Here is a 23697-nt window from a genome sequence, read left to right as displayed (position 1 = left end):
TATGGATGTCAACCCATGCCCTGCCTTAGCCGGATAAAAGAGTCCCCTAACCCACTCCCGGTGCTACTTCCCCGACTCTCCTCTCTGGAGTCGAGGCCTGACAGTGCCGACCTCCTCCCAGCACGACTTTCCTGGCTCCCCTTCTCCTGAGCCCCGAAACTTCACTGGAGAGTGCCTTTAATAAATCTTGCCTTGAGCCTACCTCGCCTGGTGTTGTGTTGACCTTGCCTGTAAAACCTTACGCAGATAACCAAGAGAAAACTAAACAGACACTTAAAAACATGCCTACTTCCTGCATACGTAGGACAGACCCAGGAAAATTGAGTAACTCCCCAAAATGGTCCAAGCCACCCCCTTAAAAATACCATCTTCAGCTGAAGATGGAGGAAGATGCTGTTTGGGGGGAGGGGAGTCAGTTATGGTAGGTTACCAGGCCAAACACAGTCAACAAGGGTACGGTTGTTACACAGATTGAGGTTGCTGTCTTCCCCATGGATAAGAGTTTCTAGAGATTTAGTCATCCTTCTCTTCCTGGTACAGAGAGGGAGACACCCCTACAAATGGAGATTTCCCTTGTAAGGTAAGTATCTCTTACAAAAGGGTAACTGGTACTCAGTCTGCTCTTTCTTAAAAGGAACCAGCTAAGATAATCCTCATGCCAAAGGTACATGTTTTGGGGTGGCAAATTCTCCTCCTCTTCAATGCCCGCCCTCAGGTAGCTAGAGGCTGGGTAGGCCAGGCATAAGGACCACAAGTCCCATGGCCTGTCCTCCCCTGGCCTCCAGGTACCCAGCCAAGAAGCTGGAAATGTGGCACTCCTCCTGGCTTCTTGCCCCAAACCTGGCTGCCATGGCTTCTCTGTTTGCTTTCCATTGGCAGAGTGACCTAGGATTCTGCTAAGAGACTGAAACCTAGAGCAAGGGGACCAGGCCCTGCTTTGTCACCTTTCAACCCCATTAATGGTGTTGTGAGCAGCTCTGCCAACAGAGCATCTAGGTTTGGCCCCAGAGAGGATGGCCACTCAGCAGTGTTCTCCGGGCTGGGGCTGACACCAGTGCCTCCCCATCCATACCTTCATTTATTCATTCATTCATGCATTCAACTCCAAAATATGTAGCTGTCACTTATCCTGTGCCTGGCCCTGCCTTAGGTGCTGTGGGTACTCAGCAATGAGGAAAAGTAAGCAGGGACCTGGACCTCATGGGGCTTACAGTCTAGTGAGTGGGGCAGGGAGGGTTTATGAAGAACCACACACATGGATGTGAGATTACAACTTGTAATCAACAGAAAAAAATAAAGAGCAGGATGTTGTACATGCCTATACAATTCAGTAGTAGGCCAGGAAAGGACTCCAAGGAAGGTGGTGGGTAGGCCTGACCCTGAGAGAGAGAAGGCACCAGCAGGCAAAGAGAGCGAGGGAGATGGGTGCAGGAGGGTGAAAGTGTGCCCCTGCCCCTGGTCCAGGCCCGGGCCATTTCCAAACCCTTTGCCTTGGAGGAGTCTGGCTCTCTGAGGTCTAGATGCTTGCTAGCTTTCACTTGTCGAACAGACTCTCTGACTACTGCCATTGAATCTTCTCAATACCAACTCTCAGACCGCGTACATCAGAGCTGTCTAGAAAATTCAGTAAAATGTAGATGCCTGGGCCGCACCACACCATCAGAGACCTGGATTTAGTGGGTCGGGTTGGAGCCTGAGAATTTGCATTTTTAACAAGAAACATCTTTATCAAGATGTTTCTGCCATAGGTGGCCTTTTGCTCTGTGGATGATTCTTAGAAAATATTGGCTGGGTACAGTCTAGATGCTTTGACTAATTGGCATGTCTGTTGTTATAGTCACTGGTCACTTGTCTCTAGGCTGCTCATTTTCACTCTTGCCACAACCTGTACTGCACATCATTGGAGTAATCATACTATAACAGAAACCTGAGCTTCCCTGTCTCTTTTCCTAAACCTCTTTTCTAATTGTATATTATTTTCAAAATACATCCACATTCCTTAGCTGGTATTAAATTGTTCTTTGTGCTTTTGCTTCTGCCTCAAGGTTTGCTCCTGCTGCTTCCATTTACTCTTTTCTTTTTTTTCCTCTTTTATTAACATATATTGTATTATTTGCTCTAGGAGTACAGGTCTGTGAATCAACAAGCTTACACATTTCACAGCACTCACCATAGCACATAACCTCCCCACTGTCCATAACTCAGCCATCCTATCCCTACCCACCCAACCCCCAGCAACCCTCAGTTTTTTTTCATGAGATTAAGAATCTCCTATGGTTTGTTTCCCTCAGGACCCCATCTTGTTTCATTTCTTCCTTCCCTACCCTCCATGACCCCCTGCCCTGCCTCTCCATTTTCTCCTTTCATCTCCATACCTCAGATAGTGTTTGGTGCAGGGTAGACCCTGGATGAATATTTATTTACTACTATGAAAATGATGGGCTTAAACATGCCTTATTTTACTAAGGGACCTGGGAGATTTCAAGTCATGAAAATAATACCTTTGAGAGATAAAGCTGTCTTCAAATATTGGAAGATCTATGTCATGTGAAACACTAGTTTTGAATGGCCCTAAGGCCAATCAGTGGAATTCATAAGAAGTCAAAATTTGATTCCATATAAGGAAGAGTGTGCCATCTTTGCAAAGATGTAGTCATCTGCATTGTAAAATATTAAGTTCCCTGTCACCTGCAGTATTCCAATGTTGATTCAATGATCATCTATCAGGTATTTGTTCAAAGTACTCAAGCATGGAATGGAATTTGGAAGAAATAACCTACGATTCTTGAAATAAGATTCTGTAGGGAAAATAAATATAAAGGGGAAAAGTAAAGAAAATGAACTTTCCATTCCAGGGAAGTAGAGTATTGGGATTTATGTTATCATGCACACTATATCTGTATATGTCATGTATGGAATCTCTATACTATAGAATGGACTAAAAGGTAAATCCCTTATTTTTCTTCTTTTATGATCCAGTAAGTAATTTAGCCTCTTATGATGGCTATGGGTTATCATTATAAACATTACTTCTTAGTATAACATTGAAATGTGCAAATGCCAGTTAAGAAACATCTGCCAGAATTTTAGATAAATCGGCTTTTACTACTGTAACTAGAGAAGTGTTCGAGAAGAAAAACAGTAAAAAGTGTGTCATGCAGAGAGATAATGATTCTCCAGCTCAATTTAGTAGTTTATAAAAAAAAAAATTCACTGGGACAAAAAGCCATGACCATGCAAAGAATAATACTTTAGATCAGGAAACTCACTTGGCTGAGATTTAGCTAATAACAAAAGATAACAACTCCTATATAATTTAATAACAATTCTCACATTTGATTGCTAATGACTATTTTTCTTTTTCGATCTCCACATAAAAGTAACAAGGAGAATATGGGATTGAAGAACAGAATTTTTTTTAATAATTTTTTATTTTTTATAAACATATATTTTTATCCCCAGGGGTACAGGTCTGTGAATCACCAGGTTTACACACTTCACAGCACTCACCAAAGCACATACCCTCCCCAATGTCCATAATCCCACCCTCTTTTCCCAAACCCCCTCCCCCCAGCAACCCTCAGTTTGTTTTGTGAGATTAAGAGTCACTTATGGTTTGTCTCCCTCCCAAAAATGTTTCTGTCAGGTATCTCTTTCCTTGTTCTTTTTATTAGGGACACTTACATTTTAGTTATTTGAGTAATTTTTTAAAAAGATTTTATTTATTTGACAGAGAAAGATCACAAATAGGCAAAGAGAGAGAGAGAGGGAAGCAGGCTCCCCGCTGAGCGGAGATTCCCAATGCAGGACTCGATCCCAGGACCCCGAGATCATGACCCAAGCCGAAGGCAGCAGCCCAACCCACTGAGCCACCCAGGTGCCCCTTGAGTAATTTTTAATCAGACTTTTTAAAGACTTGAGATGTTGACAATAACTAACCCCTTTGATTTCAATGATTTTCAGTGGACTTTGTTTATTCAGTAAGACAAAATCTATTCGGGGAGGTATACCTACTCAGTAGTTCCTTCCTTGGGAGGAATAATAAGGGAATGACTGACTCTAAAGAAATCCACCCAGGCAAGAGCTGCTTGCTACTCTTCACTTCTCTCCCTACCACTATCTAAAGCTTAAACCCTGCTTTGTTTGGAACCTTTCCTTTCCTTACCCTTCTGGTTTCATTCCCCAACCCCCATCCCTATCTCTTCTGCATCTTTCAAACAACATAAGATGAATAAGTGCTGGTGATCTATTGTACAGCATGGTTACTATAGTTAATAATAGTGTATTTTAAAGATTTTATTTATTTATTTTAGAGTGAGAGGGAGCATGAGCACACAAGAGTGGGGTGAGCAGAGGGAGAGGAAGAATCTCAAGCAGACTCTCCGCTGAGCACAGTGCCCAGCGTGGGGCTCAATCTCAGGACCCTGAGATCATGACCTGAGCTAAAACAAAGAGTTGGACGTTTAATCCACTGAGCCACCCAGGGGACCCAAAGACACTGTATTTTATACTTAAAAATTGCTAAAAAGGGGGCACCTGGGTGGCTCAGTGGGCTAAGCCTCTGCCTTCGGCTCAGGTCACGATCCCAGAGTCCTGGGATCCAGCCCCGCATCGGGCTCTCTGCTCAGCAGGGAGTCTGCTTCCCTTCCTCTCTGCCTGCCTCTCTGCCTACTTGTGATCTCTGTCTGTCAAATAAATAATAAATATTAAAAAAATTGCTAAAAAGGTAGAGCTTTCATGCTCTCACCATAGCAACAGCAGCAACAGCAAAATGGTAATTATGTGAGATGGAGGAGTAAACTAATCTTATTATACTAAGCCTTTTGCAATATATACATGTATCAAGTCATCCCATTGTACACCTTAAACTTGCACAATGTAGTATGTCAGTTATATCTCAATAATGCTGGGGGAGAAATGAAAAAAAAAATCCTCATCCCAGACAGTGAGGCATCCTGAAAACAGCACCGGACTGAGAAGTAGGAGATGAGTGTTCTAAAGCCTGATCTGTCACTTCAGGAATTTGTCTAACTTCTCTGGTCCTCATTTTTATTATCTATAAAAGAGGGGACTGGTTTATGTTAGAGTTGGTTCCAAAATTTGACCTAAAATAGAACACATACCATCATGCTTTCTGCACCTCACTGGAATCATCTTCCATCTTCCAAAATTCCTAGAAGACTCTTGTTCGTTTTAAAGGGGGCCTTTGCATTTATTAAACATCATAATCCTTTGCCAACTATGTCACAATAACCTATGCTGTGAAGTTCTTTTTGATAATTTTTAATTACTAAACTCTGAGCCCATTTGAAATTCAATGTAGGGGTACCTGGGCGGCTCAATGGGTTAAAGCCTCTGCCTTCAGCTCAGGTCATGATCCCAGGGTCCTGGGATCGAGCCCCGCATCAGCCTCTCTGCTCAGCAGGGAGCATGCTTCCCTTCCTCTCTCTCTCTTTCTCTCTGCCTACCTCTCTGCCTACTTGTGATCTCTGTCTTTCAAGAAATAAAAAATAAATAAAATTCAATGTAAACAATGCAGTAATAGTCATGAAAAGAGAAAAAAAATCTACTCTGGAATCTATTTTTATTCATAATGTGAAGTAAATATACTAATATTGGATGGGGAGCTATGGATTAATATCTTGAAGAAAATAATTTTTTATGTACTCTGTGCCAAGCACAGATTATTTCTGATGATCCTCACAAAAACCTGTTATAGAAGACAGTTTCTTCCTACACAGCTGAAGAAACTGAAGCTCAGCAAGTTTATGTAACTAGCCTAAGGTAACACACTATTTCATGGTAGGACTGGGATTTCAATCTTGGAGATTAAAGTGTACGTGTTTACAACACTGTCAGTATACTAAATGCCACTAAATTACATACTTTAGAATGCTTACTGTTGTTATGTAACTCTTACTTTAAAAGGCAAAAAAAATTTTTAAAATCAGAAAAAAATGTACATATCTCCCTCCACTGATATTGAGGTTATGTCCTGATAAACCCATCATAAAGAGAAAATATCATAAGAAAATGCATTTACAACACCTAACCTACAGAACATCATAGCCTAGCCTAGCCTAGCCTACCTTAAACGTTCTCAGAACACTTAACATCAACTTACAATTGGGCAAAATCATCTCACACTAAGCATATTATAAAATAAAGTGTAGATTACCTCATGTCATTTATTGAATACAGTACTGAACATGAAAACCAGAATGGTTGTAGGGTACAGAATGGTTGTCAACGTATGGGTTGTTCACCATCATAATCTCATGGCTGACTGAAAGTCCTGGTTGCTGTCACTGCCCAGCTCATGAGAGTGTCTATCACCTATTGCTAGCTTGGGAAAAGATCAAAATTCAAAGAATGGCTTCTGCTGAATGTGTCTCCTTTGCACTAGTGTAAAGTTGAAAAATCCTAAGTCAAAGCAATTTACAGTCAGGATCATCTGTATGCGTTTACAGATTGTGTCAAAGTAACTAACAATATAGTAAATCACAGTATGGTAAACTGGAAAATGCCTAGGGCTCAGCTCTTGACTAGCCACCTCTGTGCCCTGGGACTAGTCATTTCACCTCTCCAGAATTCAGTTTTCTAGGCTATAAAATAAAGGAGAGGGAGACTACATGGATGATTTCTAGGCACCCCTTCAGCTCTTCCAGTCCGTCCTCTACTTATTTTCTAAGGCAGAATATTATCTGGTTTTCATTGCCCTCTTGTGGGTAAAAGATGAACTGTAACTATCACTGTATTAGCACAAGATTTTGGAATAATCACCTCATTAAATCCAAATCAAACCAGGCATTTGGCATCATGCAGATAAAAAAACTAGATGAATGAATAGTCTGCTTTCTATAATTTTTTCTGTCATGGTGACACAAGCTTAAACTCATAACCTTTCAAAATAAAAATAAGTACATAGTTTCATGTGGTCAGGAACAAAGGACAGATCAAGTAAACATTTTTCTCTCCTCTACCCACCCCCATCTTCTGTTTTATTAGAACATGACCTTTCCAATAATCTGTGTTTTTAAATACTGTAAACAAAATTAAAAAGGAAGACATATGGGAGAGGATTGCAGAAAATCTACAGTATGGATAAGATCAAATGTTAATACCAATAATATATAAAAAAAGAGCTTCTAAAAATCAATAAGAAACAAAAATGATTGTTTCCCACCCCAAATGTGCTAAGGACCAGAATGGGTTATTCACTCAAGAAAAAATGAAAATGGTCAATAAATGCTTGAACAACTATTTACTCTCAAAGGATGAAAAAGATGCAAATCAAAACATGAGATCATTTTCCATCCATCAAATTAGGCAAATGTGGTTTGAAAGGAAGATAATATTCAATGAATGATGAGGTGTTCAGAAAACTAGGTCTCTTATGCTACTGGTATTTATGTAATTTGGGAAAACTTTCTAGATGGTGATTTGTCAATGTATATTAAAAGCCACACAAATAGTCATAATCTTTGACCTGGAGATTTTACTTAAAGAAAATAAAGATAGATGTGAATTAAGATGAGTGTTAGGGACATTCACTGCTGTTTTATAAAAGGAAACAGTTGGAAAACAATCTAAGTATCCAGGAATAAGTGTTTGATTACATTTATTATGGTAAATCCTTCAAAAGAATATTTTGCAAGCATTATATATATAGTTTCTAGAAGACTATGCAATGACTTAGATGAAAGTCCAGTATATGTTAAGTATATGTTAATATTACAATTGGTATATGTAGAATGACATCACTTTTATTATATAAATATATTAAAATTAAAATCAGGTTACCTCATTTTAATATGATTACAGAAAACTTATTTTCTTTATCTCACTTTTCTGTTTCTTTTGCCTTAGTTTTTTGTTTTATTATTATTATTATTATTATTATCATCACAATGAATGTATATAACTTCTGTACTCAGAAAAAAAAAAACCCTAAAGACAAAGTTTTAAAATTCTTACTGCTGACACTGCTTTCTCATTGGGAACAAATGGAAAAAGAGATGATTCAAAATTTATACCAACACTTGTTCATCTATAAGAAGACTCTATAATGAGCAATATATTACAGAACACACCCTTGGCTATGTTGATTTTAAGGCAGCTAGGAACAAAAAAAAAAAAAGAGAGAGAGAGAGAAAAGAAGAGATGAGCCTATCTCCTGGTTCCTCACAAATTCACCACAGGAAGGCATGATTTGTACTTTTACTCTAATCAATAGAGCTAATATTGAATTAAGAGCTATTTCTTTCATTCAGGCAACATTTCTTTACCCATTTGATCAATCAATTAAGAAGCACAGCTTGGCTTGTTTGGCTAAAATTCAGGGGGGCTAGAGTGAGATCCATTACACATTTACCCACAATTCATAAAGCATGAAAGGAATTGATGGATTACTAAAAAATACACATACTCGCACTCACAAAACCCACCATTTGAAAAAGCACTTAAATATGGCTGAATCAAGATTCTCTATATTGCTTTGGAAAAGACAAAAGCGATTTATAAAGACACATAGATCACTGCAGCAGTTCCTATATGACTAAAGGTGACAATTCCTTCACACCTTGAGCTGTGAAGATGCTTGCTTATTCTTGCTGAAAGCACTTTAGTAACTTTTCACCCCCTCAAAAAAACCTCACACAAACATCACCACCTCTACCAGCAATATAAAAGTCAGATCCTTGTTCAACATTTTTGGAAACATATCAGTGAAGGGACATTTAAACATTTCTTTAATTCTTGAAATATACCTAGCTTCTATCATTATTCCTTCCTTCTCTTAAAGAGAAAGGAGTAAAGAATGAGGACTTCATTGGTGAAGGTAACCTGAAATAATTAAAAAGACAGCAAAAAACAAAAAACAAACAGAAAAACAAAACCTCACCTGAGGTGAGGGATATGTTAATTAGCTTGATTGTGGTGAGGATTTCACAGTGTGTATGTGTGTGTGTGTGTGTATATATATATATCAAATTGTCAAATTGATAGATATATATCAAATTGTATATATCAAAATGTTACACACATATATATGATATATATCTAATTGATATATATCAAATTGATCAAATATATCAAATTTGGTATGTATCAAATATATACAATGTTTTTAAAATTTAAAATAAATTAAATTAGCATATAGTATATTATTAGTTTCAGAGATAGAGTTTAGTGATTCATCAGTTCCACATGATACCCAGTACTCATTACATCAAGTGACCTCCTTAATGTCCATCACCCAGTTACTCCATCCCCCCTACCTCTCCTCCAGCAACACCCAAGTTTGTTTCTTAGAGGAAGAGTCTCTTATGGTATGTCTCCCTCTCTGATTTCATCTTATTTTATTTTTCCTCCTGTTCCCCTATGATCATCTGCTTTGTTTCTTAAGTTCCACATATGTGTGAAATCATATGATATTTATCTTCCTCTGGCTGATTTATTTTGCTTAGTGTAATATCCTCTAGTTCCATCCACATTGTTGCAAATGGCAAGATTTCATTCTTTTTGATGGCTGAGTAATATTTCACTGTATATATATATACACCACATCTTCTTTATCCACTCATCTGTTGATGGACATTAGGGCTCTTCCCATATTTTGGCTATTGTGGACATTGCTGCTATAAACTTTGGTGTGCAGGTGCCCATTTGAATCACTATGTTTGTATCCTTTGGATAAATAGATATATACAATTTTTATTGGTCAATTATACTTTAATAAAAGCAGGAGGAAAAGCAAGGCCTTTTTGGTAAGGTTTTATTTATTTATTTGACAGAGAGAGAGAGAGAAAGCACATGTGAGTGGGGGCGAGGAGCAGAGGTAGAGGGAGAGCAGACTCCCTGTTGAGCATGGAACCCAACTGGGGTGGGGGGGGCTTGACTCCAGGACCCCAAGATCATGACCTGAGCCAAAGGCAGACACTTAACTGACGGAGCCACCCAGGAGCCCCAAAAAGACCAGTTTTGAAAAAATCAATTAACATTTTATCAAAATATATATCATAGTTTATCTGACCTTAAATGAAGTATAAGAAAAGCATTCCACTGTAATGAATTCTATATCTCTGTAACAGGGAGAGAAAAAAAGTGAAATGCCTTTCGGGATTACTGAGGCAAAAAAAAAAAAAATTATTGCAATTAGAATTACTGCAGGTAATTAAATGAAAGTAGAGATGCCCATCCCAGCTCCTATCCTGACCTTACTCAAATCACTGCCTTGATTTTCCAGTGTGTTTTTAAATTCAATTATAAAATTGAAAAGAAACTCATCTATTCCACACCTTCCACTTTCTGGAAGGATCATAGCCAAACTATTTCCAAAAAAATGAAAAGCAATATTATTTAAGATATCCAGAGAAGGAGATTTCCCAGTGGATTATGAATCAAGCAGAAAAACAACAAAGACAGAAAGCTAGTTTTCTGTTTGAAAATATCAGTTTGGGATAAGCAAATCCTTTTTAAGAGGCTTATAAATCTCTGATCTTTTATAGTCTAAAAGCTATATCATTATAGCCTGATCAAAAGGATTCCAGGTGCTATATTTGAAGCATGGTCTGATAATTTATTAAATATTTATCCTCAGAGATGGGAAAAATATATGTGGCAAAACAAAAAAAAATATCTGCTTTTCTCTCCTGTGATTTCAATTGCCTAGAGTCCCGACAGGCAAAAGTAGAGGAATGGGAGAAGTCTAAGTCTGTGACAGATGGAACCAATGTAATGAAATTATGTGCTGCAGAGAGACATATGCCCATAATTTAAAAGTCACCATTATGGCTATTCAAGCCATTTGATGGTAATGCAAGTATCTTTAAAGTCCATTATGTGAGAAGCAAGAAAACAGTTATTTAACAAAATTATCCTTTGTTTCCTGATTTGTTTCACCCATATTCTCATGTTTTCCTAAGATCTGGACAGTATATCATCCAAGAAGATAAAAGGAATATGTATACTCTGTTATATTTTGTGATGGTTTAACATTTGTTTTAAATTACAATGAAGAAGTAAATTGGAAAGTCAAGATCCAATTTCCAGTCTCAGTGTTCTTCATGCATTAAAAAGTGACATAAAATAAAAGGCACCTCCCCACCTTAATCTTTTGAGCTTGCTTCCCCATCAGTGGAACCTATCTCTCTGATCACTGGGTTGCAGCTGCTTGGGGTACCACGGTGAAAACATGATCCAGAGGCCACATGCAGTGTAGTCTCGAAGAGCGATTTGATTGGTAAGTACTGTCTGTCATGCCCACCAGTTGCTCAAAAAGAGAAAGGGAGAGAAGAAGCACAAACATTGTATACTGGTTATTCAAAATGCACTTTTTATTCACTTTAACACAGATGATTTTTTTTACAGCTGAAACAAAATATCTGATACACAATTTTGAGTTTTTAGCAGCACCTGCAACAAGAGGATTGTGGAATACCTCAAGGTAAAGTAGAGATGGCTGAGGCAGGCACAAATTAACCTGAAATTCATCAATCCACTGAAGACATATGGAATCTGAGGCCCCTTAAATTTAGCTCAATACATGACAACAAACTAAATAAATATTCTTTATGATGTTTTAATGGACTGTCAAAAAAACAGTATATCTCCAGTTAGAAATATCTTATTCAAAAAATCCAGTGTTCTTAAAAAAAAAAACTTTCGAAAATATTGCACTGCACATTCTAGTGTATATAATTTCTAAGCCTATAAGCACAGTTCCTGGTACTCACAGATTTCAGCCTTTGGTGTTTTACAATCTTACCCAAACTTATGTCAGCATCCCACTGAGTGTTACTCACCAAAAATGCCACTGTTCTTGTCATTTAATGTTAACTGTTTTCATTAGAATGTTGTGTAGTGATTTGGCAGAGAAAACTGGTATGGCTAAGAGGAAAGGGGCTTCAGATGACCTGTCATTAAAATTAACACTTGCCTCGGTTAGACAGGAGGTCTATGAATAGAATATCCACGTATTTTTTTTTTTTTTTACTTAAATGACCACATGCCATTCTAATAGTGACAAGTACTTTTGTGAGTGAATGGAGGTCTTCATGTAAGCCTGAGATATACAGATAGAACTATTATAAGCAGAATGCAAGTAGAAAGAGAAGGCCCCAGGTCTCATGCACTTAAAAACAATTAACTTTTAACAGTTCTGATGTCCAGATTTTTACCCTAACATGGTTGTAGCAAAACAATCATAGAACTTGGAAACCAGTGTGGCTGGCTATAGGCATAGGCAGGATAGGGACCAATACTTAAGAGCTGTGGGGTCCCAGTTCTGGCTTTGACTTCTGGCATTGAAATTACTTTGACAATGGGGTCAGGACTATATTTAAATGGGAAATATTGAGGATGACTGGGATGAGATACTGTTTTCCGCTTGTCTATGTAGCCAAAAAGTCCCAGAGCTCTTAAAGCACATAAGGTCCCACATGTAAGGCTGATTCCATATGTGGCTACAATGGAGAGTTCTAGGCTATATTCCTATGAAAGCTCCTGCTTCTTCCCCGGCCTCTGTCTCTTTTTTGGGGGGGGGAGTCAATTCTAACTGTCCTTTACTACCTACTAACATAGATATTTTAAAAGTACGGATTTAAAGCTTTGCAGGACAAACAGATCAACCAACAAGAACCAGACTGCATATTTGTTATACATTATATAGCTAGCAGTCATGGTAATAAAAATTTGATAAACCATTTTTGTATTTTAATATGGTATTTTTAGGATATTTATACCAGGGTACATAATGACTACTCAAAGCTCAAGAATTTATCCTGCTATGGTGCAAAATAAAGAGCTGTGGAATTGCTGTTAAATGCTGATCCCAGAATAGTTTGAGAATTTTAAAAGTCCCTCTCCAAAGTCTTAGCTGTTGTCTTAAGAAACATCCAGTGATATCCTGGCACTGAAACATATTTTGTAACTTGCAGATTCATAGAACTTAGAGCTGGAAGGGACCTTAAACCAAATATCTAGCCAGGACGGAAATTCCTTTTATGGTATTTTAACAGATGCTCATCTAGTATCTTCTTGAATATTTTCATTGGAAGGGAGTTCATTATTAAGGCAGTCCATTCCACTGTTGGACAACTCTATGAGAAATTCAGTCTATCATTGGGTTAAAGTCTGCTCTCTTGCTACTTTCAGTGTCCTAGTTTGGCCAGTTGAACATACAGTGCAATATAAAGATATTAGTTCCTATAATTAGTCCCTATAATAAATATTTTAGTTAAGGAGCCTTGTGAGAAAAGCCCATTATCCCCCAATCTTTTCTGAAGATTTCTCTGAGAGCAGAGCACAGTGGCACAAAGGACCATCAAAATTATGAGCAGAGAGCACTGTATCCAAAGCCATATACTAAGCAGCATTGCTAAATTGATAAGAGGTTGTCAGAGAAGCAACATCCCTATACAGCAAAAGTAGACTTATGAAGTAAAAGCAGACCAACCATTTATTTGCAAGGGTGGTTGGCATATTTAAGCATAATCCATTCACTAATACCCTGTTACTTCAAACACAAAGAATATAAGCAATTTCCAGTGTCATCAGTGTACCTCTTATTGAGATAATTTTTTTGAAAAGCTCAAATGGGAGCAAACCATATAAGGATTCAAACGAGGCAGTGTATGTCATTATACTCTTATATGCCTAATTATCACAACCCTTTTATAATTGAAGCTTAGGACATCCTTGTTTGCATTATTTTTTTATTGTAATACAGCTCAGAGTCTTATTTTTTCTTCCTTTAGCAGAAATGTCAGAAACTGCTTGCCAAGAGTCCATGGTGACATTTGTTAGTTGACTAATGGAACACTTTAAGGGATATCTGTGGCTCTTTAACTCCTTCATGCTGCTGGGTTCTAAGTTTAAACTGGATTTGAAAATATTTAAATCTCTCAGGACTGAAGCTTTCTGAAATGTCCTGATACACACAAGAAGGAAACAGCAGAAATCACGCAAAATACACTTGGCTTGGTAAAGCTTTTTTTTTTTTTTTTTTTTTTTTTTTTTTTTTTTTTTACTTGCTCTTACAACCTCAATTTGAAAGTCTCTGATACACAGTCACAACCTTCTCTCTTACCCTTTTGTGTGTGTGCCCTCTCATAAGGGCACAGTTTTTCTGACACTATTGACTGAAAAATTTGTGGCACACTTTTAAAAGGCTGCCTGCTTTTAACAGCATGAGGATCCTGCTTTGGAGCCACTGTTCAAGTCAATAGTGTGACCCAACATGCAATGTTCCAGCTGTTCCTCTACAGCCAACACCTGCCTGACAGCTTCTTCAAAGGCCACTGTCACATTAGTATCATCTTTGGCACTTGTTTCTAGATAAGGGTAATCCCCATTCTCCATGCACCAGGCTTGTGCCTCCTCAGTAGTCACTTGCCTATCCTCTTTGTCTACCTTGTTACCTAGAACTACAAAGGGGAAGTGCTCAGGGTCTTTCACATCTGCATAGTAGATGAATTCTTTCTGCCAGTTACCAAGGTTCTCAAAGCTCTGTCGGTCATCCACGCTGAAGGTCAAGAGGCAGCAGTCTGCTCCCCTGTAGAAGGGTGTCCTAAGGCTCTTGAAACGCTCCTGCCCTGCAGTGTCCCAGATCTGGAGAGTTACAAAACGTCCATCTACCTCCAGATCTCGATTTAAGAACTCTACCCCTATGGTGTGAAAAGCCTGGGAGTCAAATTTATTGGTTACATAACGGTTCATAAGTGAGCTTTTCCCAACTCCACCATCACCCAAGAGAATAACCTTTAAGAGCAAGGATTTCCCACTCATTGTTGCAGCACCAGATGGGGAGGAGTTTATAACCAAGAGAACCTGAAAATAAAAGAAAAAGTAGGAGGGAAAACAGTTAAACCTGAAACCGAAATCAGCTTCATAGAAAATTCTCTGAATTTGATTGCTTACTAATTTAATCTCTCTTGATTCATGTTCACTAACTAGATAGTACAGCAGAAGGAATAGAATCCTTTTGTGTACAAGGGAAAAGAGGTCTTGTTTTTCTGAGGTCTTTCGCCTGTGCCAGGAAAATGGCTGAATGCCATGGGTAAATGGACTAGCAGATGGTGCTATAATTTGGTTCAGTTCTCACCCTATTCTAAAGGAGAAAGCCTAAAACAGGAATACCCCTCAGATGTGGAACCATATTATTGGTTTCCAGTTTGACAGTTCCAAACAAGAGGCAAATAGTACAAAATTGATTTGGAGTTTGAATTCTATTCATGATGGACCCAAGAATTATTGAGAGAGAAAGCTGTATAAGTTGAAATTTTAATTCTGTCAGTAGAGTTTGGGGCTACAATTAAACTGGACACCAGAACTTGGAAGAGAGATAAAGGTCAAGTTTTTTCAGGAGTTTGCTTCATTATATTTGCATTGATATGGATACCGGCACAAATAAAGGATCTCCCAGAATTTCTTGTTCACAGAACAATGACATGTAAATTGATGATTGTTGACTGGTATCATTATAACAGCTATCAGTAAGGAAAACAAATCTTAAATAGCTTATTAATTTTTAGATTTTAGTTCTAATTCCATAATGGCACTAATGAAAATAGACTGTAAACTTTAAAGTGCTAATAACTATGCAGTACCCTTCTTGTTACCTTCACAACATGTCTGTACATGGAATATCTAAAATGCATCTTAAAATAAAAAGATAAAATGTTTGCTGAACAACTAACTGGTACTGGATTTTGTTAAGTACTTTCACACTAGGTCCATTGTGGGAACAAAACAATGATGATGCTAATTGGGTATTATTTATGCAAGAGACCCAAAGAGATGAAAACCAATTGCTAATCAAAAGAGCACATGCAAAAGAGCTTCTGGAAGCACACACATTCAAAATGTAATTTAAAAAAGCCTCATTAATCCTTAGTATTATGGTGGTGCATGTGTAATAATTATATATTTTTCTAAATATTCCTTTTTAAGAGATCAAATGAAAAAAATATATATATACCTACCTACCCAGTTGGGTCGTTGCCACAGTTTTAGTCCTTTCTTTTCCTTGTTGTTGTTTTATTCTTTCTTTTTAGGGTTCTAGAAAATGGATTGGGAAACATTATTATTAAATATCTATAATAAAACAAAGTTAAGGCTATATATAAATCTACTCAAGTCAGGAAAGAAACAGACCCACCTCAACTTACCTGTAGAGGATGCTTTTCACAAATATACTCAAGAGTTCAAAAGGCTAAAAATGCTTAACATGGACAAAATAATATTATTACAAAAACTTTAACTTGTCCTAATGAGTGTACTTCATATGACTTTTAAAGTTTAATATTGTCCCTCCATTGAACTCTTCATTCAAAGTAAATATAGTCAAAGAAAGTAGACGAGGGGCATCTGGGTGGCTCAGTGGGTCAAAGCCTCTGCCTTTGGCTCAGGTTATGATCCCAGGATCCTGGGATCAAGCCCTGCATCGGGCTCTCTGCTCAGCAGGGAGCCTGCCTCCCCCACCCCCCGCCCGCCCCTCTCTGCCTGTCTCTCTGCCTACTTGTGATCTCTGTCAAATAAATAAATAAAATCTTAGGAAAAAAAAGAAAGTAGATGATATTGACAATAGGTAATATTCAGGAAAGGGAAAGCACAGAGGAGTCCAAGACGTGTTGAAATCCTAAGTCAGAGATGAAACTCCTTCCCTTTATGTCTACCAATGTTCCTATCTCCAAGCAAATTGTTAATGCATTCACCAATCTGCCTTGAGGTTGTCTCTGAAATTGATTCCACAAGATCAGAGACAAGATAATTATGTTTGGAGATTCCCTGTTTACAATGTATTCTCTTGGCTAATTATTTTACTCATTAATTTTGATCATCTGTCTCGAACACAGGTTTTAGTATTTAGCTGGCTTTATTAAATTAAAACAAAACTTCACTTAACATTATAGTTAATTATGGTAAGAATGTTATTTAAGCAGCATCAAAAGTGCTGCTCTAAAAAGAAAAACAGTTCTTAGATTTGTTGAGTATTCTTTCTTACTGAGGAATAAAGAAGACCATAGAAATCTCTATTGCCTAATAATCTTGTGATTTTTTTTCAAATATAGATAAAGCATATAATAAGGAATTCATTAGAGACCTAAATCAGTAATTATGAATTTAAATAATGTCTTCTAAATTGATAGGGTTTATCCTCTTTCTTGGTCTATATCTACTCCAAAAAATTTTTGAGTTTTCTACCATTACTGATTTTTGTCCTTTTTCCTGCTCTCAAATTGTTGTCTTTGGAACTAGCTCAAGTAACAAACATTTCTTTCTTTTTTTTTTTAAAAGATTTTATTTATTTATTTGACAGAGAGAAATCACAAGTAGATGGAGAGGCAGGCAGAGAGAGAGAGAGAGAGAGAGAGGGAAGCAGGCTCCCTGCTGAGCAGAGAGCCTGATGTGGGACTAGATCCCAGGACCCTGAGATCATGATCTGAGCAGAAGGCAGCGGCTTAACCCACTGAGCCACCCAGGCGCCCCAAACATTTCTTTAAATGGAGATGAAACAAACATCAGCACACTTCTTTATTCTTTACTGGTCTATAGGATAATTTTGCAGACTGCTCACTTAAAAAAGGAACAGAGGGAGTACAAACTTGGGTAACAATACTGGTAGTATTAAGGGCCTGTGCCGAATGATCTTCCTTATGTTCCTGGCAAACGGTTGTTCACCTCATTAAACAATTCACTAACCCTACTTTCCCGGCTGTGGATAAACTCAGATGATGCATCAAAGACTGAGTGAATGTGGAAACCAAATACTCAACTCAGGAATAATGATGAAGTATTAATAACCATCTGAGATAATGCTGCAGTTGTTTGTGCATTCCCTATTTGGTCATTTGCACATACAACTTCTGGGTATATAGGCTCTATACCAGGGAAAAGGAAGGAAAAGCAGTGTGGCTCCATGTCAAGTGCACTGGGTTGGCAGCAATCAGGAAACAAAAGTCTTCATCACTACTATGCCATTCATTTATTTTGTGAACTTGAGCAGGTTATTTAATCTTGCTTTTTTTTTCAATATCTTCCTATATAAATACAGAGCTGATAATACCTGCCTTACTTAAATCACAGGATTTAGGGGAAAATGAATAACTTATGAAGTTTGTGAAGATTTGTAAGCATGTGTTGAAATTTTTGATTTGAGATTTTTGTTCCTCTTGCTCTTCCACCTCTTTTCATTCACTGTTGGGGCCCTTGTGACTCAGTATTAACCCTTCTCAGAAAAGGCCTGCCAGTAGCAAGATCACAATTCTTCCTTTTCCCTTTCTTCAATATCTGAGAGGGATTTGTTCCCCAACAATTTTGAGTATCTTCATACACCACAGAATCTCAGCATTGGAGGGACGAAAGGATCTTCTTGTCCAATCCTGCTACTGATTACTGAGAAAACATTTGAGTGCCTATTGTGCGCTCTGTCCTTACCAAGGTAACCCTCTGCTCTCCTTCACTGTCTCCAACTCCCATTTGTTTCCTGAAAGTAAAATTGAATACACTTTAGACAAGTCTCCTTGCCTTCAGTCACTAAATCCTCTTCTTTCCTATTCTTTCCTAGTCCTCTGCTACCATTCTTGCTTTGGCCCACATCTATTCTTTCATCTATCTAATCTACTGTGAAAACTTCCTGGCTCTTCTCTCCCTGCCTCAGGTTTCTCCCTACCTCCTTTGCAAAACTTCATCACTTGAGCAGCCATTGGGTGTAGACACTGTTGGAAATGCATACATTTTTAAGGCAAGGTCTTATCCTCAAGGAATTTATGAATTAACATATAAGTTTCAGATCTCATGATTTACAGTTGAAATGGTATCATTATACTGTCTTGTTTTGTTTAAAAACCTTTTTTTCCCCCTAAGTATGTCTTTCCTACACAACCAAATTTTAAATTCCTGGATGGTAAAACCTGTTTGTATACATCTTTGAAGCCCTTCCAGCATGCAGCAAGTGTATCCCTCACATGGATAATCAATAATATTTGCTTACTAATTAACTGTTTAGGTGGGTGCTCAAAACTAATGCCTCTGAATAAATGCCAAGGTACAAGAGATCTGCAGTTCTGTAAGATGTCCAAATACTATTATTTACTTGTGACTAAAGAGCAGAAGTTATGGACTTATCTGGCTTACTTTCTAGGTGGGACTTAACAGGAATCTCACCTGTTGAAAGTCAGTGGCAATGCACTAGTTTCCCTCCCTCTCCCCTACATTTTTAAGATGAATACATAAATTTCTCTATCCCCACCAAATATATGAGCAGTATAATTATCTCCACATTATGTTTTCACTGGATACTGCCATTCCCATCATCATTATCATTACTTGAAAATAAGTGTGATATCCTTTAGTACATACTCAAAAAGGACTAGCACAGTATGAAAGCAAATTGAAAATTTTCTTCTTCCCCAAAATATGCCAGATTAAAGTCAAACCTTAAAAGAAAATAGCATTAAGGAGGCAATGGAATTCTTTGATAACCCTAAGTATATTTAACGGAAAGTCAAATCCTTTATGCATCCTGTTTACGTCCCATATCAGCTTAGGATTTTCACTAAAATGTTTACTCTAATTTTAGTGCTATTCAGAGAAAGATCTGCCTTTAAACAACTCAAATATCCTAGAGATGCAATTCCCCTTTCTTATCCCACTTCCCACAATTAACAAGAATTCTCCAAGACTAGTATATTCACTTTTTTCTCCAGTTAGAGTCTAAGTCTCAGACAATAAGGTAAATTAGAAATTCACATAACCGATATTCCCTAGTCTTCTTTGTTCTTCAACACATTTGAAACCTTTTCAATCTGTTGTGCCTGCACCCACACAGCTTATTAAAATTGTTGTATTTCTTTGGGGATGCTTAGGAGTGTGTGTGTGTGTGGGGGAATGTGGAAGGAAGCAGTACAATGACAAGAAAGAGGTTGAAACTTTGAAAACAACATTTTAGTGTGATGATGGAGAGAAGAGAAATAGAAAAGCAAACTGGCATCAGTTCAGTTGCCATGGGTGGAATGATGCTCAAATCCATAGGACAGTTTGTTTGGGAGTAAGTGTTGAGAGGGATGTGGTTCTGCAGGACTGGGGGTAGGGGAAGAGCAGCAGGGGAGAGCTAGATGGTGGATGAGAGTGGCCCTGGTTGTAATCTGGCCCTGGTGGAAGGAGCCATGGTTGAAGCTACAGGGAAAGCCTGTCTTGGTGACACACTGGTTGGGCTACCCAACTCACTGTGATTCCTGGCACGGTATTTGGAAAATACTGTACTGGAGAACTGGGCAGGGCTTTCTTTAATTTACGTAAAAATCAATACAAATAAGAAATGATTGTAACTTTGAGACCCTCTACCTTAAATGGTGTAGGTTGTTTCCAGTACAACCTGATGCTTGTTCGTGGGATGGGGGAGGGTTCTGTAGAGGGGAAAGCCCTCTGACACACTGAATTCATTGTGTAGAGCAAACAAGCTATCAGCTACATTCCTGCTCTGAGTCCAAATGCCACAGCTGTCACGCCACTGAAACGCTATTCCCACATTTATTACCATATTTATATTCTATATGCAACCAGAGGGGTTCAATGTGGAATTTCACCTCTAATTTTTCACTCCTCACAACAGCAACTCTAGGGCTATAAGCCCAAAGGCACACTAGATAGCAATTTGACCCTGTCCCAGGGCCACTTCTTCCCAAATAGACTGCCAGAAAACAGCTAGCGAGGTTTGGGTGACATGGAGTAGAGCACAGGGGAAAGAATCTTCCTTAGGAGATTGGGAATGCTGTCATCTCCAGGATGGGTCACTGTTGGGGATCTAGAAAGTGAGATGTTACGCACAGTTCCAACTACCTCGGACCCGGGTCATCCCACCTCATTCGCATCTCTCAGAACAAGCGGCTGTGGCGCATGCGCACTGAGCCACACCCGTTCCCCATGGAGCCCTGCATCTATCTGCGGGGCTTTGGCAGCCGCTCGGAATTACTCAGCAACGCCCCCCCCCCCCCCCCCCCCCATCGTCACCTTCCCCGCCACCATCCCCAACTCCGACCCCTGCAGTGCCTAGGCCTCTTTCCCAAGGTGCAAATGCCGGGGGGGGGGTGTTACCTAGACCTCCCTTTCTCCTTCTTCCCACAGGGCCCCCACCTCCCGGCCTCCCGCGTCCACTGGGCGCTAGCCCCTCTCCCTGCCCACGCACCTGCACCTTACCCAATACAATGGGAGAGAGATGGGAGGGGGCCGCGGGTACCAGGCAGGTCAGCTCTGCGTGCCGGCAGTCCGGCTCCTCAGTGACACGGTCACCGCTCCTGCTGCCTCCTCGTCCTCGGTGAGGCAGCAAGAGCAGCTCGGACCTCGGTGGCCTGACAGCTGCCGCTCGCGCCCGCCACCGCCGCCGCGCAGCGTCTCGCGCCCGCGCCCGCCAGAGGAGGGGGCGGGGCCCGCGCCGCCTCCTTGTGCCCCATTCTTGGAACTGGAGACCCGGCTCCGGGGCCTCCGGTCCTTGCGTGTCGAAAGCGCTCCCTGGCCCTCTCGCTCTTCTTTCATGCTCAGGGTCCAACCCTGGCCTCCCTTGTTCTCTCCTCTCTTCTCTGAATAGTAGGCACAATGACAGTGGACCGACAAATATTGCTCTTCCATTTAGCTCCTCTGCTGTTTGGGGCCACGCCCCATTTCCCGCAATTACCCTTCAGCCTGCTTCATTTACCTTTCCTCCAGACCCTCTGCTTTTGCAGAGGATACCACATACTCTGGTTTCAAATAACTCAGGGAAATCCATGATTTCAGCGCATTACTAGGCCCTCTAGCTGGGCACCGCTCATAAAATTCTCTTGGCAATCCAAACAGAAAGGTTCACATGGATAGCTCAGGCCTGAAAGACACGCTGCCCTTTAATCTTAACAGTTACCTTTCTAGATGGCCACACAGAAAGTATTACCTGACGTTTCTGGACATGCTGCTGGGGTAGAGCACAGTGTTCCAATTGTGCTTAGTCATCCAGCCAGTCCCTTCTTGTCTCCTGTGGCCCTCTGGTACCTTCAACTAGTTTGTTATTTTTTTTTCCCCTGAATGCAAAAGAGGATGGAGCTCCTGGGGTCATTTAGCTTGCACTCCAACTCTCTGTCAGGCAGGTCCATCTCCGAAGCTTCTCTGATGTATGAGAACCTGTGCCTGTGTGGCACTGGCCCTCACTCACTATGTGTCCCCTCAGGGCTCTCACATATGCTCTCCCTCCACTTGGGCCACTCTATCTCTTCACAAGTCAATCACTCAGTCAGTCTCACAGGCCTCAGGTTAACTGTCACTTCCTCAAGGTAACCTATCTCAATAGCCCCAGAATAGAGAAAGTGCCCTGATTTCTTTTCTGGTGGCCCCCTTTAGCCAGCCTGCTATACTTTTCCTTCCTAATATGTATAAATTTATGATGAGATATTTTAAAAATATTTTATTTATTTATTTGACAGAGAGAGATCACAAGTAGGCAGAAAGACAGGCAGAGAGAGGAGTGTAAGCAGGCTCCCTGCTGAGCAGAGAGCAGGAAGGGAGGCTCAATCCCAGAACCCTGAGATCATGACCAGAGCTGAAGGCAGAGACTTTAACCCACTGTGCCACCCAGGCGCCCCTATGATGAGATATTTAAATGTATTATTATTTGATTGACAACTGCCTTTCTCCATGTTTTGAACTATGTTTTACCATAAAGTCAAGGATTGTGACTGTTCAGATTTTCTATCATATCCTCAGAGCCTAGGTCAATGTTTATTACATAGGACATGATCAGAAATTTTTTTATGTGAATGAATGTTATGTAATCAATTATTGTTATTTTAAAATAAAATGAGTGGATCTAATTGAATCCCTTGTGCTTCTACCTACACCAGTCCTGCCGCCCCCACAAACTCCCTAAAACACACTTCTGATAAAGAAATGTTCTTAATCCTCTAAATCAATTTTTTACTCACACATTCTTATCTATAATAAAAGAAAACATTTGAGCATGGGTCCCAATATATGTATATGTATTTATAGGTTATATACATGTACTACTTTGTATATATATTTTATACATTACATTATAGATACATTATAATACATATACATTAAAATACTCCAATACAGAAATTTAAAAGGAATGAGAAAAAATAAATACGTTGTTGTCTCGATGCTGTCTTTCTGCATTCCAGTGCATTGGTGTTTTTTTGTTTTTGTTTTTGTTTTTTTAAAAGATTTTATTTATTTATTTATTTGACACAGAGAGAGAGAGATCACAAGTAGGCAGAGCAGCAGGCAGAGAGAGAAGGGGAAGCAGGCTCCCTGCTGAGCAGAAAGCCTGATGCCGGCCTCCATCCCAGGACCCCAAGATCAGGACCTGAGTGAAAGCAGAGGCCCAACCTGCTGAGCCACCCAGGCGCCCCCAAATGCATTGTTTTGTGAACTACTCAAAGGAACAGTTCTTCATAGTCTCTCATCTTTAAGTGAATCTAGGCTTTTTTCTCTTTTTCTCTGGATGTTATTTTCCAAGTTTAATAAACTCTGAGAATCCTCTAAAAGTAACTGCAAGTTTTTTTTTTTTAACAAGATTTTATTTATTTATTCGACAGAGAGAGAGATCACAAGTAGGCAGAGAGGCAGGGAGGCGGGAGATGGGCGGGGGGAAGCAGGCTCCCTGCTGAGCAGAGAGCCTGGCATGGGTCTCGATCCCAGGACCCT

The 23697-nt window shown here is 39.4% G+C and overlaps 1 protein-coding gene across 7 annotated transcripts; it reads right to left on the bottom strand.

The window, feature by feature from the left end:
- Nucleotides 1-10373: 10373 nt before the first annotated feature.
- Nucleotides 10374-21509, bottom strand: RAB9B (RAB9B, member RAS oncogene family). 7 transcript variants are annotated; one of them, XR_006603028.1, is made up of 4 exons: nucleotides 21188-21509; nucleotides 18439-18487; nucleotides 15984-16059; nucleotides 10374-11272 (listed from the first exon to the last, which is right to left on the bottom strand). XR_006603028.1 is itself a non-coding variant. In XM_013049063.2 (4 exons), exon 4 carries the CDS (start codon nucleotides 14785-14787, stop codon nucleotides 14182-14184), a length of 606 nt encoding a protein of 201 aa, XP_012904517.1. In that variant the 5' UTR covers nucleotides 14788-14829; nucleotides 15988-16059; nucleotides 18439-18487; nucleotides 21188-21423; the 3' UTR covers nucleotides 12575-14181. The 7 variants fall into 7 exon arrangements, 6 of the variants coding, with proteins under 6 accessions (XP_012904517.1, XP_004778738.1, XP_012904513.1 ...); XM_013049063.2 differs by lacking the exon at nucleotides 10374-11272 and adding an exon at nucleotides 12575-14829 and having other exon boundaries at nucleotides 15988-16059; nucleotides 21188-21423; XM_004778681.3 differs by lacking the exon at nucleotides 10374-11272 and adding an exon at nucleotides 12575-14829 and having other exon boundaries at nucleotides 21188-21420.
- Between the last annotated feature and the right edge of the window lie 2188 nt (nucleotides 21510-23697).

This window comes from Mustela putorius, unplaced genomic scaffold (assembly GCF_011764305.1).
Source record: "Mustela putorius furo isolate JIRA1106 unplaced genomic scaffold, ASM1176430v1.1 tig00003901_pilon_pilon_pilon, whole genome shotgun sequence".
Classification (NCBI taxonomy): Eukaryota; Metazoa; Chordata; class Mammalia; order Carnivora; family Mustelidae; genus Mustela; species Mustela putorius.
The sequence above is the reverse complement of the archived record's forward strand: the minus strand, read 5'-3'. Positions and strand labels throughout refer to the sequence as shown.